General features: G+C 42.9%; 1 protein-coding gene across 1 annotated transcript in view; it reads left to right on the forward strand.

The window, feature by feature from the left end:
- Positions 1 to 2,836: 2,836 nt before the first annotated feature.
- Positions 2,837 to 16,384, forward strand: part of LOC124279023 (puratrophin-1-like) — a 273,201-nt gene continuing 259,653 nt past the window's right edge. The window contains exon 1 of the mRNA XM_046714814.1: positions 2,837 to 3,796. Coding sequence (XP_046570770.1) covers positions 3,689 to 3,796 — 108 coding nt within the window. The 5' untranslated portion in view covers positions 2,837 to 3,688. The remainder of the gene's footprint in view (positions 3,797 to 16,384) is intronic.

The following is a 16,384-nucleotide window of genomic DNA, read 5'->3' on the forward strand; positions in this document are numbered from 1 at the left end:
AGAGAGAGAGAGAGTGTATGTGATGTGTCTGTGTGTCTGTGTGCCTGTGTGCCTGTGTGTGTCTACAGAATGTAATACAAGACAAATGTTATGGATAACAACTTCTTTATAGAATGTACAGTGTATGTTTTTCACAATGCCCATTTGACATTTAAATTAGCACTGTAAGTATATTAATGAAAGATTGCACATCATTTCACACCTCCATCACATGTACAATTGCTTACAATATCCAAAACAACAGTAACTATCGGTGTCAAACCGACGGCTTGGTTTGTCTGACTTACATGTCAGCGTCAGAAGGTCAGTTGTAGATCAGTTCGGCCACTGTGGTCAACCTAGACCCCTTCCATGTCCTCCTGAATAATGACCCAGAAAAACCCGAAAACAACATGTGCATTTCATGTTGATTTGTGAGTTCTGGAACTGTTCTTACAACACGACCACACTGAATACAGTCGGTCAGCGACCAGTAGGCTTAGACAGTACAGCTAGATGTGTGTACATGCTGTCTCATTATGGAATAGTATAGACAACATGTCTGGCTGCAGTAAATCTTTGGCACCGTCATACCAGAATGCCATTGTCATGACAACGTCAACCTTTTGTTTATGTCGAAGTAAACAGATTTGTGAATTATTTCTAACAAACTTAAAAAGTCCAGGTAATTGTTTCACCGTGCTTGTCTCTGCATAGTGCACAGATATACACCGAGAGCATCGCTGAAGTCGACCTGCCTTATCGTTCTGAGTGATATCTATTTCTGGAGTTGTGCGCTGGGCTGGGCCTGGTGCACGTGCATGACCTTAAATGAGAGGTTTGCAGGCATGTTTGTGGAGGGACCGTTTTCCCACAGTGAAATACCAAAGCATCACACCAGAGCATCACAGTGCCATACCAGAGCATCACACCAGAGCATCACAGTGCCATACCAGAGCATCACACCAGAGCATCACACTGTCATATCAGAGCATCACACCAGAGCATCACAGTGCCGTACCAGAGCATCACACCAGAGCATCACAGTGCCATACCAGAGCATCACACCAGAGCATCACACGGTCATACACACATCATATCAGAGCATCACAGCATCACACCAGAGCATCACAGTGCCATCACCCAGAGCATCACACTGTCATATCAGAGCATCACAGTGCCAGAGCATCACAGTGCCATACCAGAGAGCATCACACCAGAGCATCACACTGTCATATCAGAGCATCACACCAGAGCATCACACTGTGCCGTACCAGAGCATCACACCAGAGCATCACATCACCAGAGCATCACAGCATCACACAGAGCATCACACGGAGCATCACACGGTCATATCAGAGCATCACACCAGAGCATCACGGTGCCGTACCAGAGCATCACACCAGAGCATCTCACCAGAGCATCACACCAGAGCATCACACTGTAATATCAGAGCATCACACCAGAGCATCACAGTGCCATACCAGAGCATCACACTGTAATATCAGAGCATCACACCAGAGCATCATACTTGAGCATCACACCAGAGCACACGCGTACAGTAATAGGGTGTCTTACGATCCGTTCGGATTGGGAATAACATATATATAGAATCATAAATGTCGGCCTGCTGAGATCATGGTCTGTCATTATTCAGTAGTCATTGTGTTCATTAGATCCCCATTGCATTCTTACAACAAGCATGAGATATGTCGGCTGAAGGAGAGGACGATACAGTCTGCAACATTCTTACTACATTCTGGTGGGATTGTAATAATAGACTACTGACCAGACAGACAGGGAGAACATTGCATGATCAACGATCAGTACGTCAGAAGTGTCGAGGTACGGGGAGGGGAGGGTGTTACACACGTACTTCTGGGACAAGCTCGTCGTCAGGCTGAGCAGTGTAACAAGTATACAAGATGAGCACAGTATAACGGTCTTTGTTATCTGCATGAGACAGATTACAATTTTTTCTTTAATACTGGCGTCCACTCCACTTTGACAGGGATGATTTTATCTGTCCTTGATAGACAACATGATTTCAAGTGTATATTATATTATCTGATTACCCCCGACAAAGCCGGAGAATGTCAAGATTGTTGGGAATATTCGATACATCAGTCGGCAAGTAGATTTGACGTACAAGACTTACTTACCATCTTACTCACAGTTCATCTTACTGTCCATCTCTATATAGTTTCATTTACAGAATTGAGTGTCATTGTACATACTTACTTCTTTACATGAAAATACATATGTAAATTGTGTTTACTTCAATACATATGCTTGTGTCGTGTCATCCAATGGTTCTGCTAACAGCTTTGCAGCTGAGCACAAAATGCATGTCCTGACGGATATGGGCTAATGTAATACGAGACGCGCATGTTGTGTATGTCGTCTGCCAATACGCCAGAAGTCGTCTGCCAGATGTTTCGTCACGAACTAATGTACAAATCCCAAACTAAACATTGCGAGTTGTTTTTCTATTATCTTAAGGCAGCGGGAAAATGCATACTTGATGTGTATGTTGTAAATGTATCAAGATGGTAACTTTAATAAACACGAATAAGAAATGATGTCTCCTAAAATAAACATTACAGATACTACACATATCGCGGGGGCAATACAACAATGTGTACTTGTCTGCAGTTGACACTTGAGAATAACTGTAGTGTTTGTTCTTATCCTTGTTGTATCCACGTAAGAAGAAAATGTAACTGTCACTACTGCATACAAATGAATATTTATAACATCACATACTTTCGTATCGGCCATATGTTGCCAGGAGCAGTCGAAGGAGTGTCACGTGACAGACAGATAATCGATCCTACTGCAGGGTGAGCTTGTTATGTCAGTGTTGGCCGGGGGAAAGGGGGAAGTATGAAGATGATAGTTTTGAAAGGTTTTATTCCATTTGCAACGCTTCACTTAACATAAAATGTGCGCTGTCATCCAGATCCTTTTGGAGAGGTGGAACAGCCCCTCCATGAGCATCGACATGTACGTCTCGAGATAAGCGTGCTAGCGATGAAGTGAGACTGATAGTAGTAAAACAAATCACCCCTCAGTGAATTCAGTGAGCAGCAGTGCAGAGAGGTGTACATACTGCGAGTGAGAAGACAGGCAAGGTACGTCAGTACGAGCAGACGACACACTGCGCAACAGACGATCATTCTGCCTCAAGGGAATATTTCGAGACTTCTCGGTTATGGAGTGTGTTGTGGACTAAAGAGGTGGACTGACACACGAGCAGACGATATGCAGCGAACAGAAGCGCTGTTTTCGGAGTTTCATTGAAGTGTTCAGCTAGGTTAAAGAAGGAAGGGTGTAATACAAGTAGTGACGATAGGATGAAAGTTTACAGTCCAGTCTCAGTCCGGTCTTGAGAGTGTTGTGTTGAGGGACACGGACCTGGTGCTGAGGAGCGGTTGTCAGTTTTACTCGATCATTCGGATTAACAGTACAGTGACATTGTTTTGCATAGTTTAGCAGTGTAGTGTCAACATTAGAAACTAGCCCAGGATCAGGTACAGTTCCGGGTCGGGAATACTCATGTTTGAAGGTGTACTGAACGAACACGCTCCTATTTATATCACTTGCTAACACGCAGACGACAAGCATGGCCTACATTAGACGTGTTTTCGATGGATTAACGGGATACCTTCAAGTTTTGTGACAGCAAGCAAGGGGACCCCCCGGGACGATGTCGATGTGGGTGGAGAGGATGGGCCTGGGAGGGGTGGAGAACTTCATTCGTTCAATCTCCCAGGGCCTTGCTAACACCGTGCTCGGCTACTTCACACATTCCAAGGTAGGTGGAACACAAACACAGACACAGAGATACAGACACACACGTACACACACACACACACACACACACACACACACACACACACACACACACACACACACACACACACACACACACACACACACACACACACACACACACACGTACACACACACACACTCACTCACTCACTCACATCAATCAACAAGACATGCAATCCGTTCACAATGACAGTTCCGTTCACAATGACAGTTCAGACACTCTTTTCCTATACACCCAGACGTCGAATGGTATGCAGTCAATTATTTACCTGGTTCGCTAATTCTTTATGAGAACAACTGGATTTGTGGCATGTCGAGGCAATATGAAAACCTCAAACTGTTTCCACGTCTGCCAAAGACGCTCGTTTGAAAGAAATGTTATTTTCCAACAACATCCGCGTTCTAAACTAAAACAGGTATGACGCACAGGTTGGCCACAGCACCGTGCTCGCTGTCGGCTACATTGGGAAGTAAGTTTTATTGAACAAAACTGTTCCGAAAGTCGATTTGCTAGAGAATATATTGACCCGCTCTGTTGTGTTTTCTTCGAACTGTTAGTTAACGTGGTGAACTGGTTGACTCTTCGAACTGTAAGTTAACGTGGTGAACTGGTTGACTGCTCCGTGCATCAACCGAATCAATCATAATTTAGAGTTTTTCAAACGACAGCACCAGAAACTGGCCTCAAAGTATTCCCCCTCTTCTAAACAATTAAAAAATGTATTTTCTCCTAATATACATACATGTTCTTAATACTGTGCAAACTGTGACTGAAAAACGCCTTTTCTCGACCTTGAGTTCCGGCTGCTTCTCTCCTGGTAACAATATCTCAACAGAAAACCACTTTACACATATTTTTCAAAGATTAAACGTAAGCATTGTTCTTTTGTTTTCTGGCATTCTTCAAAGAATGCACTTAAACGTCAAGAAAACATGTTGTATTTAAATAGTCCAGCATGTGAAGTATCGATAATATCATAACAACGCCAGTGGTGACATGTTTTGAATGGGGTTTACGTTGAGAGCCTGCAGTAGTGTATTAAAAAGTCAGTTCTGTTGAATGACTTCAGTTAGTATTTAGTGGAAATAACAATTATAAAAACAAAATCTGTGTCCGAGGTTTTGTCTGATAGAGACCCGTTTCTGATAATACGAATTGCCATATCTCATGTCCGCCCACGGAGAGATCCATGGTTATTTTCACCGGAAATTATAAGGGAATTTGTATTGGCGATAATTACTGAAGCTGTGAGTGTCCTGCTCCGGTCTTGGAGCGAATATTGCGGTGCATATGTCTTTATGAATCATGTCACTTTCATGTGTTTAGCAGCTACTTTGAACATATACTAGTAGTTTTGTACATGGACAATATTGTCTGTGAGAGCTAGCTGTGTGATATTGATCGCTTCATTATCTTCATATGTTGTCCGCCAATAACACAGGTAGCGTGGATATGTTACCCGTTTATCTACATAAAATGTGTACGTTTTAGTGCATATAATCTGTGGATCTCCGTTAGTCCGGCTCTTCACTATCCCGGACGACCTCGGTGATTGTCACTGTGACACATGTCACGACCGCCTACCTGTCATGCACGCCAAGATGGCGGGGTTTGTATGTACAATGTAACATATCGATGTTACAGGTTACAGACAACATGTGCAGGTTGCAATGTAACACTCCCAGGACACAGGTGTGGTGCTGTGGCAGTCCAACAATGTGATGACTCGGGGATCTGTTGAAGTCGCACATTCTCTGCATAGTCTCATCATTGCTGCACATCTCCCGGTGGTACTGTCACAGACAGACAGACAGACGGACAGACGGACAGACGGACAGACAGACAGACAGACAGACAAACAGACAGACTGATTGTTTATTAAAGTCTCACCTTGTTACAATAGACATTAAAATTCTAAACTATACATAAAACAGATAAAATGTAACAAGCCACTCTATCTAAGAGTTATGAGAGACTGTAAAAATATATAATTAATCACAAGTGCTATTAAATATATCACAGTAGCAAATAAGATACAAAATTCATAAATCACATATATACATGTAAATGCTGGTAAAATACTAGTATGCCATACAAAGTTTAAAATGTGCTTTAAGGAAATTAATATATATATACAGAGTAAAATGGGTAAAATATAAAATGACAAAAACTAGGGTGCTAAAAAACCACTATTTTAGGGTCAGCTCTCCGGCTGTACCCCGTGGCGCGCACTAACACTATATAGTATCTGCTGTACCCAGTGAGGACTGTCGAGTAACCCACAATGTACTGTTACTACATAACTGAACATCAAATTACATCATTTGTCTGTGCATTGTGTAGTTATGCTTTGTCTTACTTTTCCACCACATATAATGAATAAATATGAAAATAAATTGCATATTCAATAGAATTATTTCGAACTAAGACATATCTCGAAGTCCATTCCTGATATATGGATGATCTTTAATCATGATTTTAAAAAAAATACAAGCAAGTAATTTCTAAATCGTTATGCAAAGAGCTCATCAAGTATATCCATGTTGGAAACATCCTGATCGCTTAACCTTGTTTAAACCGCTTTACAAGCTGCACCGTGAGTGAGTAATGGACGTCAGTTGAAGCAGACAGTGCCGATCTGCAGCTACCAGTACTGTTCCTACCACATCAACATCAGATGCTTACCCCCGACAACAGTGTATATACGTGGGGGTATAAACAATTTCTAATTATCACCAAGACGTATTCAGGGTAGAAACTTTATTTTGATTTCTTGTCCTTAAGACTTCTCTACATAGTAACCATCCAGAGTGACACATTTCTCCCGACATTTCTTGACCTTCTGCAGACGCTTGAATAGACCCCCTGATTTCATGGAAAACCAACCCTCCACCTCTTCAATGACCTCTTTGGTATCGTTAAAACGGATGTCCACATCTTGGCTCAACTGTGAGGGACATATGACCGGTTTGAAAATGCCTTTTCCATCGCACAACAGTATAAGATGGACTATCTTCACCATAAACAGATTTCATCTCCTCGTGAATGTGTCTGGCAGTGCAACCCTTCAAGTGAAAAAACTTGAAAATCCTGTGTGCCTCTATTTTCTCCATACATGGGGTTACTCATGATTTGGATGAACAAACACAAGATTGAATGGAGTGATATTAATAGCTTTGTTCCATTAACTAGATAAGGATTACTGATGTTACCTTCAAATTTTCATCATAATTTCTCAATAAATTCATGGCGATAATTAGAACTTTTTGAAATCCCCTCGTAGCGTACTCCATCATAACGTAGTCTGGTGCCTATTTCAACTCAGTAAGTGGTATCATTCGTTTTTTGATAGACTTGCACAAGTCCCTATGGCAATATAATTATTAGTTTAAATCATAATTTCTAGATTTCATAATTAATAAGAATATTGTGTCCCTGTAAGAGACGGATTTCCCGGTATTTAGACTTGAGTAATATTATGGGAATACTTTACATCCATGGCTTCATCGTTCAGGACAGCATCATGGGTTCATCGTTCAGGACAGCATCATGGGTTCATCGTTCAGGACAGCATCATGGGTTCATCGTTCAGGACAGCATCGGAGCAAGACTATTTGATTGATACATACAGCGTGCACTGTTCTGACAAGCGTTGGGGCGGTGGGGTAACCAAATGGTTAAAGCGGCCGCTCGTCACGCCGAAGACCCAGGTTCGATTCCCCATACGGGTACAATGTGTGAAGCCCATTTTGGGTGTCCCCCGCCGTGATATTGCTGGAATATTGCTAAAAGCGGCGTTAAACTAAAATCACTCACTCGTACAAGCGTTGTACAATTGAGGCAGAAGCTGTGTCAGGTCACCGAACCACCTGTACATCCATTAATGATGAGAAGAAAAATCTAAGTTATCCGACTGGAACAATCTACGTATCATGATAACGTTATCATTTATCAAATATTAAAACCAACCCAAAATCACTCATGTGGATTATCATTTTAATGTGACATTTTAATAAAATTAGTTCGAACCATCTTCCCATATATTATTCATCCCCAATCAATACAGATGTTGTTGGTATGTGGGCATGTACACAGATGTAAACACGCTTCTACAGGGTGTCATACAAGGTTGTGTATTAATACGGAACAGGTTTAGCATGTTTTCTGTTTGAGTGGGCGCTTGCTTGTCCTGACTGTCGCCACTAGTCTAAATGCGAGAGTTGAATGTATTGAATCAGCCTTCCGAGTGAATGAAGACTGATGGACAGTCTCGCCTGTAGTTGGACAGCTCATTCATTTAGATTGTCTCGTTAGAGAAATGTTTGAGTCCATGGTGGGTTTAACCTTCCGGAATTAACTAACTGACCCCAAAGACCTAATGTCAGGTCATCTGTTTGATATTACATTTGTCACCTATTTAAGTTGAGCGTCTGTAGTTATGATAAACTGCGAATATCAAAAGAGGCCGATGATATATTTCTTGTACGGAGATGAAACCAATAGTACCCCGTAGTAATCAAAACCTCAAGACAGGCCCATCCGTGTTGCTGAAATATATTCTACATAAAACATTTTGAAATGGACGATAGGATACGTTATATATGATGCTATGAGGGAGTGGTCTTTCCAGGTAGACCTAACACAGGGACTGTGCATTGTGTTGTAATGTAACAGCTCGGGTGTTGTCAGGGTCCTTTCAGGATAACACCAGTATCTTTCTGGTTGTAACTCTGGGTTGTTTTGATGGCCGCCCCCGCTGTCCATGTTCAATCGGTGCCAGGGTAGAGTCATTTCTCTGCTTTGCGTTAAGGGCTATTCACATAATGCTTTGTGGTTGTAAATTCCTATATTTCGTTCAGTAGTATGATTTGATACTGTATGCATCGTTGTCCCCGACAGCTCACATCACCTGTGACAGTCTAAATGTTTGTGGGTGAACAGTCGACTGTATCGTTCATCAGTTAGTCCCACCCACGGGGGACTGCCTAGGATTGCTCAGAGGGAATATGTCGCCACATGTTTGCACTAAACTACGTGACATCCCTCTCGCTTGCATGACATAAAATCATGTGAATGAATGGTGTTTAACGCCGCAGCCAGCTCATTCCAGATTTACACGCACGGAATGTAACTAGTCGAACCTAAAACAGTGTCTGTGCACGTCCCAACCATCATGGGGTGTAGAGTTACATACAGGCATGCGTGAACAAATATACTGCCCACTAGCTGGATGTAATTCTACTTCTGTGGTGATATACATTTATGGGTGTGTCCCCATGTACAAACTGGTATTTCTTTACAGGTCCCAAATATAGCGAGCTACCCGGAGTCCCGGACGGGTGTGTGGGTGTAAGTTTAAGTGTGGTTCTGATTCTTACTTCGTTACTGCCGCGAATAGCTGCAACATATAGCTGCTGATACAGTGGTAAACATTATTCACTCACTCACTGACATCGTACTATATGATTGGCGGTGGGGTAGCCACGTGGTTAAAGCGTTCGATCCCCCCCGTGGGTACAATGTGTGAAGCCCATTTCTGGTATCCCCCGCCGTGAATCGGCGTGAAACCAAACTCACTCACTCACTCGTTATGTATAAGTTGTTAGGTTAACATAGGGCACATATGAACTGGGTGTTGAATGTATCTGTGTAGCAGTGAGGCCTTATGACAGACAACTGTGAGTCACCGTACACAGGGAAGGCGCGGGACTCGGACTTTGTTTCGGATTAACGAGGAACAGATTCCGAATTTATTATTAATCATAACACCGCCTCTGTGTCTATCATAACCCTGAAGTGGGCCAGGCATCACAACGTGTTAGTTCAGTTAGTAAAGGCCTGGATATCCACCCATGCTAAAGTACTGTCGGAAATAGAAAAAAACTGTTAGGCTGTTACTCTGTATCCCTAAAATTTACATAACTGCAAATAGCATATGTCGAAATAACCCACATCGGCCTAACTGAGCGTTCAGCAGGATGCGTTATAGGATATCCAGAAAAGCATGTTTACTCGTAAAATCGGGCAAAACTTAGAACAAATACAAATAGCTGCTGAAAACAATAGATCACACTATAGATGGCAATTACATTTTGTAGGTCGCTCAGCCAGGTATGACGACGGACCGTCGACTCACCTGGCATGAAATGCATGTGCTGCATACAGGCACAAGGGGTCATCTCAAAGATATTTTATGCTTATTCATGTGCGTTGCATATGTCTCATTTATTGATTAAAATCTTACGTGTCTTTCTTTCATAAAGTTTATGTTGAGATATGGAAAAGAGCATGATATTCATAAAAAAGCTTAAATTAGCCATCGTATTAAATGTAAAAAATATACAGGTGACATGACCACCCGAAGATCGACAGGACTGGATATTATTTGTAAATTGTTATGACGTGCCGTTTACTTCCACATTTTCATTCCCCTAAAGGATTATCTCATCTTAGCGGATATCTCTATCCCCTAGCCCGACCCCCACCGCCGTCTGCGACACCCGTCCTGGTTTTGCTTTTGAGACGACCCCTCCTACCTGCTTCTTTTACAGTGACAGTGAGACTCCGTGGTAGCTACATCCTTAATAGTTTCAGTCTTAAACTTATTATTTTTTATGTCAGCTATCGTTTATAATGAAGCTAATTTTAATTTCCAAATGGGCATTTAAAAAGTGTCCTTTGTAATACAATATCATCGCACACTAATTTGCATAAAGCCATGGTCTGTTCCAAATAAGTCGCTTTCGACTTAAAAAAACAACTACATTGCTCATTTCTGCACTAATCTCTCCTCAGTAAAGTCATTTTTCTACGTTTCCTATCTCCCTACCACTGAGACTGTAGTTAGGCCGAACTTAGTTTAGCAGATATTTCACATTTTCACATATTAACTACATAAATTGTAGATATAAATGCGAAAAAGCATTTTTTTGTATTTCCGACAGTACTTTAGTTCTTGAATCAAGCAATTTGCTGGTGAATCTAGACTTGTTACTTTGACTGGCTTTTAGTCCAGGAAATAATGTTGTCAGGTTTAAAAGATATATGGCTGCAAGTCAAAATCCAAATGCAGCCCAGAACAGTGCTTAATATCTTCTCAAGTCATTCTAGACATGACATGGTTTCTTTTCCTTTTTTAATTCTATTGGGTCCAGTGGACAGTCTTACCAAATGTGTGCTCGTTCGTATAAGGAATTAGAGCTCTATAGGTTATTCTGAATGTACACTAAGCAGATGCAAGTGATGCTTATACACTATCATATCAACTACGTCAAAATTACCTATAGAATAATATTGATCACAACAATGTAATATTAACAACACAATATTGATACCAACGATGTTGACATGTTGTTTAGGATTCAGAGAACGTTTCAGACAGACAAATTGTGCTAATGAAGGAGGGACGATGGTACTACTAGGCTACCTTTTAATGCACCCAATTTGACATTTATAATTGTCTGAATTTAATTCAGGTAATTAACAGTAAAGAATTAAACACGAAGTGTTGGGTAGGATTCCAAAGTTTGGAAGCACGACTTGGAAGCAAACACACACACACACACACACACCCCCACACACACACACACACACCCACACACCCACACCCCATCCCTCACGATACATTATATATAATGCATTGTGTCATGATCCTTCCTGATTTGTTGGAATAACGTCCCAAAATCGGTTTGTCTCGAGCTCGGGGTAACTCATCTATGTTTTTCACTGTGTGTGTAGTGTGTACCTTGGCCTGCTGTGGTCTCCCCACCCACCCACGATGTATCCGTGGATCACTGCTCCCACACTAAACATTCTGTCTGTCTAGCCAGTCAGGCCGTGTACAGGGTGGTCAAATGTCACTGGCCAGAGGGCAAACCGCCCAAGTTACATACCTGGAGGCAGATACAGGCACCACAATAGGTTGCTGTAGGGAGTCTCTCTCCCTGATATACGGCGTTAGTGTCTCTACTGGACCATAGCAAACATACCTGTAGGCAGATACATGCACCACAAGGTTGCTATAGGGAGTCTCTCTCCCTGATATACGGCGTTAGTGTCTCTACTGGACCATAGCAAACATACCTGGAGGCAGATAGGCACCACAAGGTTGCTATAGGGAGTCTCTCTCCCTGATATACGGCGTTGGTGTCTCTACTGGACCATAGCATAACAAACATACCTGTAGGCAGATACATGCACCACAAGGTTGCTATAGGGAGTCTATCTCCCTGATATACGGCGTTAGTGTCTCTACTGGACCATAGCAAACATACCTGTAGGCAGATACAGGCACCACAAGGTTGCTATAGGGAGTCTCTCTCCCTCCCTGATATATATAACAAACATACCTTAGGCAGTCTACAAGGTACCTATAGCTCTAACATATATACCGTTGTAGGCTCTATACCATAGCAAACATACCTGTAGGTTGGCACCACAAGGTTAGGGAGTCTCTCCCTCCTGATATACGGCGTTGGTGTCTCTACTGGACCATAGCAAACATACCTGGAGGCAGATACAGGCACCACAAGGTTGCTATAGGGAGTCTCTCTCCCTGATATACGGCGTTGGTGTCTCTACTGGACCATAGCAAACAACAAACATACCTGTAGGCAGATACATGCACCACAAACATACCTGCTATAGGGCACCACAGTCTCTCTCCCCTGATATACGGCGTTGGTGTCTCTACTGGACCATAGCAAACATACCTGTAGGCAGATACATGCACCACAAGGTACTAGGGCGTTGAGTCTCTCTCCCATGATATACGGCGTTAGTGTCTCTACTGGACCATAGCAAACATACCTGTAGGCAGATACAGGCACCACAAGGTTGCTATAGGGAGTCTCTCTCCCTGATATACGGCGTTAGTGTCTCTACTGGACCATAGCAAACATACCTGTAGGCAGATACAGGCACCACAAGGTTGCTATAGGAGTCTATATATACGGCGTTGGTGTCTCTACTGGACCATAGCAAACATACCTGTAGGCGATAGGCATACAGGCACCACATAAACATACCTGTATAGGAGTCTCTCCCCCTCTCCCTGATATACGGCGTTAGTGTCTCTACTGGACCATAGCAAACAAACATACCTGTAGGCAGATACAGGCACCACAAGGTTGCTATAGGGAGTCTATCTCTCCTGATATACGGCGTTGGTGGTGTCTCTACTGGACCATAGCAAACAAGAGCATACCTGTAGCTACTGGACCATAGATAACAAACATACCTGTAGGCAGATACAGGCACCACAAGGTTGCTATAGGGAGTCTCTCTCCCTGATATACGGCGTTGGTGTCTCTACTGGACCATAGCAAACATACCATACCTGTAGGCAGATACATGCACCACAAGGTTGCTATAGGGAGTCTCTCTCCCTGATATACGGCGTTGGTGTCTCTACTGGACCATAGCAAACATACCTGTAGGCAGATACAGGCACCACAAGGTTGCTATAGGGAGTCTCTCTCCCTGATATACGGCGTTGGTGTCTCTACTGGACCATAGCAAACATACCTGTAGGCAGATACAGGCACCACAAGGAGTTGCTATATACGGCGTTGGTGTCTCTCCCCTGATATACGGCGTTAGTGTCTCTACTGGACCATGGAGCATAAACAAACATACCTGTAGGCAGATACAGGCACCACAAGGTTGCTATAGGGAGTCTCTCTCCTGATATACGGCGTTGGTTGCTCTACTTAGTCTACTGGACTACTGGACCTGTAGGCAGATACATGCACCACAAGGTTGCTATAGGGAGTCTCTCTCCTGATATACGGCGTTGGTGTCTCTACTGACCATAGCAAACAGATACATACCTGTAGGCAGATATACGGCGTTGCTCTCAAGGTAGCTATAGGGGCAGTCTCTCTATAGGATGTCTCTCCCTGATATACGGCGTTGGTGTCTCTACTGGACCATAGCAAACATACCTGTAGGCAGATATAGGCACCACAAGGTTGCTACATGCACCACAAGGTTGCTATAGGATGTCTCTCCCCTGATATGGCGTTGGTGTCTCTACTGGACCATAGCATAACAAACATACCTGTAGGCAGATACCACCACAAGGTTGCTATAGGAGTCTATCTCCCTGATATACGGCGTTGGTGTCTCTACTGGACCATAGCAAACATACCTGGAGGCAGATACAGGCACCACAAGGTTGCTATAGGGAGTCTCTCTCCCTGATATACGGCGTTGGTGTCTCTACTGGACCATAGCATAACAAACATACCTGTAGGCAGATACAGGCACCACAAGGTTGCTATAGGGAGTCTCTCTCCCTGATATACGGCGTTAGTGTCTCTACTGGACCATAGCATAACAAACATACCTGTAGGCAGATACAGGCACCACAAGGTTGTTATAGGGAGTCTCTGTCCCTGATATACGGCGTTAGTGTCTCTACTGGACCATAGCATAACAGACATACTGACTGTGTTCAGTAACTGTAGTTGGTCAAAAGCGGCGTAAAACATGCATCCCAGTAGTACAGCTGTACATCACAGTGAGTTGTAACATACATCCCAGTAGTACAGCTGTACATCACAGTGAGTTGTAACATACATCCCAGTAGTACAGCTGTACGTCACAGTGAGTTGTAACATACATCCCAGTAGTACAGCTGTACGTCACAGTGAGTTGTAACGTACATCCCAGTTGTACAGCTGTACGTCACAGTGAGTTGTAACATACATCCCAGTAGTACAGCTGTACGTCACAGTGAGTTGTAACATGCATCCCAGTAGTACAGCTGTACGTCACAGTGAGTTGTAACATGCATCCCAGTAGTACAGCTGTACGTCACAGTGAGTTAACAGTGGATGTGTGTTGTTTAACACGGCAGACATCAATATTCAAAGTACATGTATAGCATTGCGGCTTAAATATACATTAGCCTAGTGAGTGAGTGAGTTTAGTTTTACGCCGCTTTTAACAATATTCCAGCAATATCACGGCGAGGGACACCAGAAATGGGCTGCACACATTGTACCCAGGTGTGATGGAGATTTATATGGAGAAGTATGAAAAATGTGAATCACACCCCACCCACCCCTAAAATTTATGTACAAAGTAAGTGACACCCCCCTGCATATCATGTACAAAATCAATGCCCCCAGACCCCATATTTTTAAGCATTCTTTTTAAATATTAATATGTAAAATTTTGCTGACAAACACACACACACAACTAGATGCGTACAAAATTGATGACGCCCCTACCTGCCCAGAACAAAATGGGTGACCCCCTTTAAAATCATCATCAAGCCCAACCCCAAGCCATAAATTATGAACGGTCCCTTAGCTCACTAATTCTTTACTGGGGATGGCGTCTCAAGAAGCAATGACATTGTGACAGGTACATGGTATACATGTGCACGTGCTAGAGAACAATGCAAAGGCAACGTGACCCATTAACCTCTAACGGAGAGATTAATGTCGGGCATTCGTGACAAAGAACATTTCACATGCAGTCATCCCCAGTTCCACTTACCACTCTGTCGAGAAAACACATCTATTGGCCCTTCTGACGTGGCATGTCAATAGGGTGGAAACTATTGCCTGCTCTTGGATCTATATATCAACCTAGATTGTTAACATAGATCAGAGATACATAATCCTCTCTCAGAACAGCCGTATACATGGCCACCTTAAAGGGCATCCCTAGCCTTGCTCCAAGGTTGTACTAGATGCTGAACCCTTGGATGTATAGTAATTCTTATCCTTCAAAGAGGCAAGTCTGGATAAGTGGCCAGTACACTAAGGACCCCATTCTGCTGTTTATTATATTTTAAAATTATTATTTAAACTATTGATTTTTACCTTAGAGACTTATGCAAGTCTAGGGCATCCCATACCTGTACTTTTGGAAGACACTTGTCAAATCACACAGTTTATAATGTTTTTAGTTGTTGTTATGTGTCACGGTCACCTTGGTCACCATGTCCAGATCATGTTAGAGTCAGGGCCAAGGAAGCTAGTGGTAGATAGCGTGAACAGTTTCACAGCCCGTCAGTGTACAATGTCACGATACCTAACCGGGCGACATATTTGATCGGCCAGTGCGAAAAGTACATTTGCTGACCCATCTGGGAAAAGCGTGGTCCAAGAGCATGTTGTTGTCAACGAACACACTGTCGAGCAATATAATTGATGATCATTTTATACATTCTATCTAGACGAACATACGTAAATGTTTTCTGTGCTGAGCAAAGCTCTACTGGATCACAACGCGTTAACGGACTACAGCATTTACCATATTGAAGTGCAGTGGTGCATGGATGTGCATTAATGCATTAAAAACACTCCTGCCCATCTTAATGTTCGTCAAAATGACTCTCCGGGGGTTCTTAGTATCAGGAGATCCCAGCTCCATACCACGGCAAGTACACCGATGAATGCCTGCATATGAATATAAAGAAGTCTGCAATTTCCTGGAAATTTGACAGCCGGCATATTTATCTGCTCTTTGTCCCGTCCGCTGATCCATACTTGACAATTAAGTCCGACCGGCGGACAATCACGTTCATGACTATCCAACATATTTCATACG

The sequence above is a fragment of the Haliotis rubra genome, unplaced genomic scaffold (genome assembly GCF_003918875.1).
Source record: "Haliotis rubra isolate DU_JTF1 unplaced genomic scaffold, ASM391887v1 Scf245, whole genome shotgun sequence".
NCBI lineage: Eukaryota > Metazoa > Mollusca > Gastropoda > Lepetellida > Haliotidae > Haliotis > Haliotis rubra.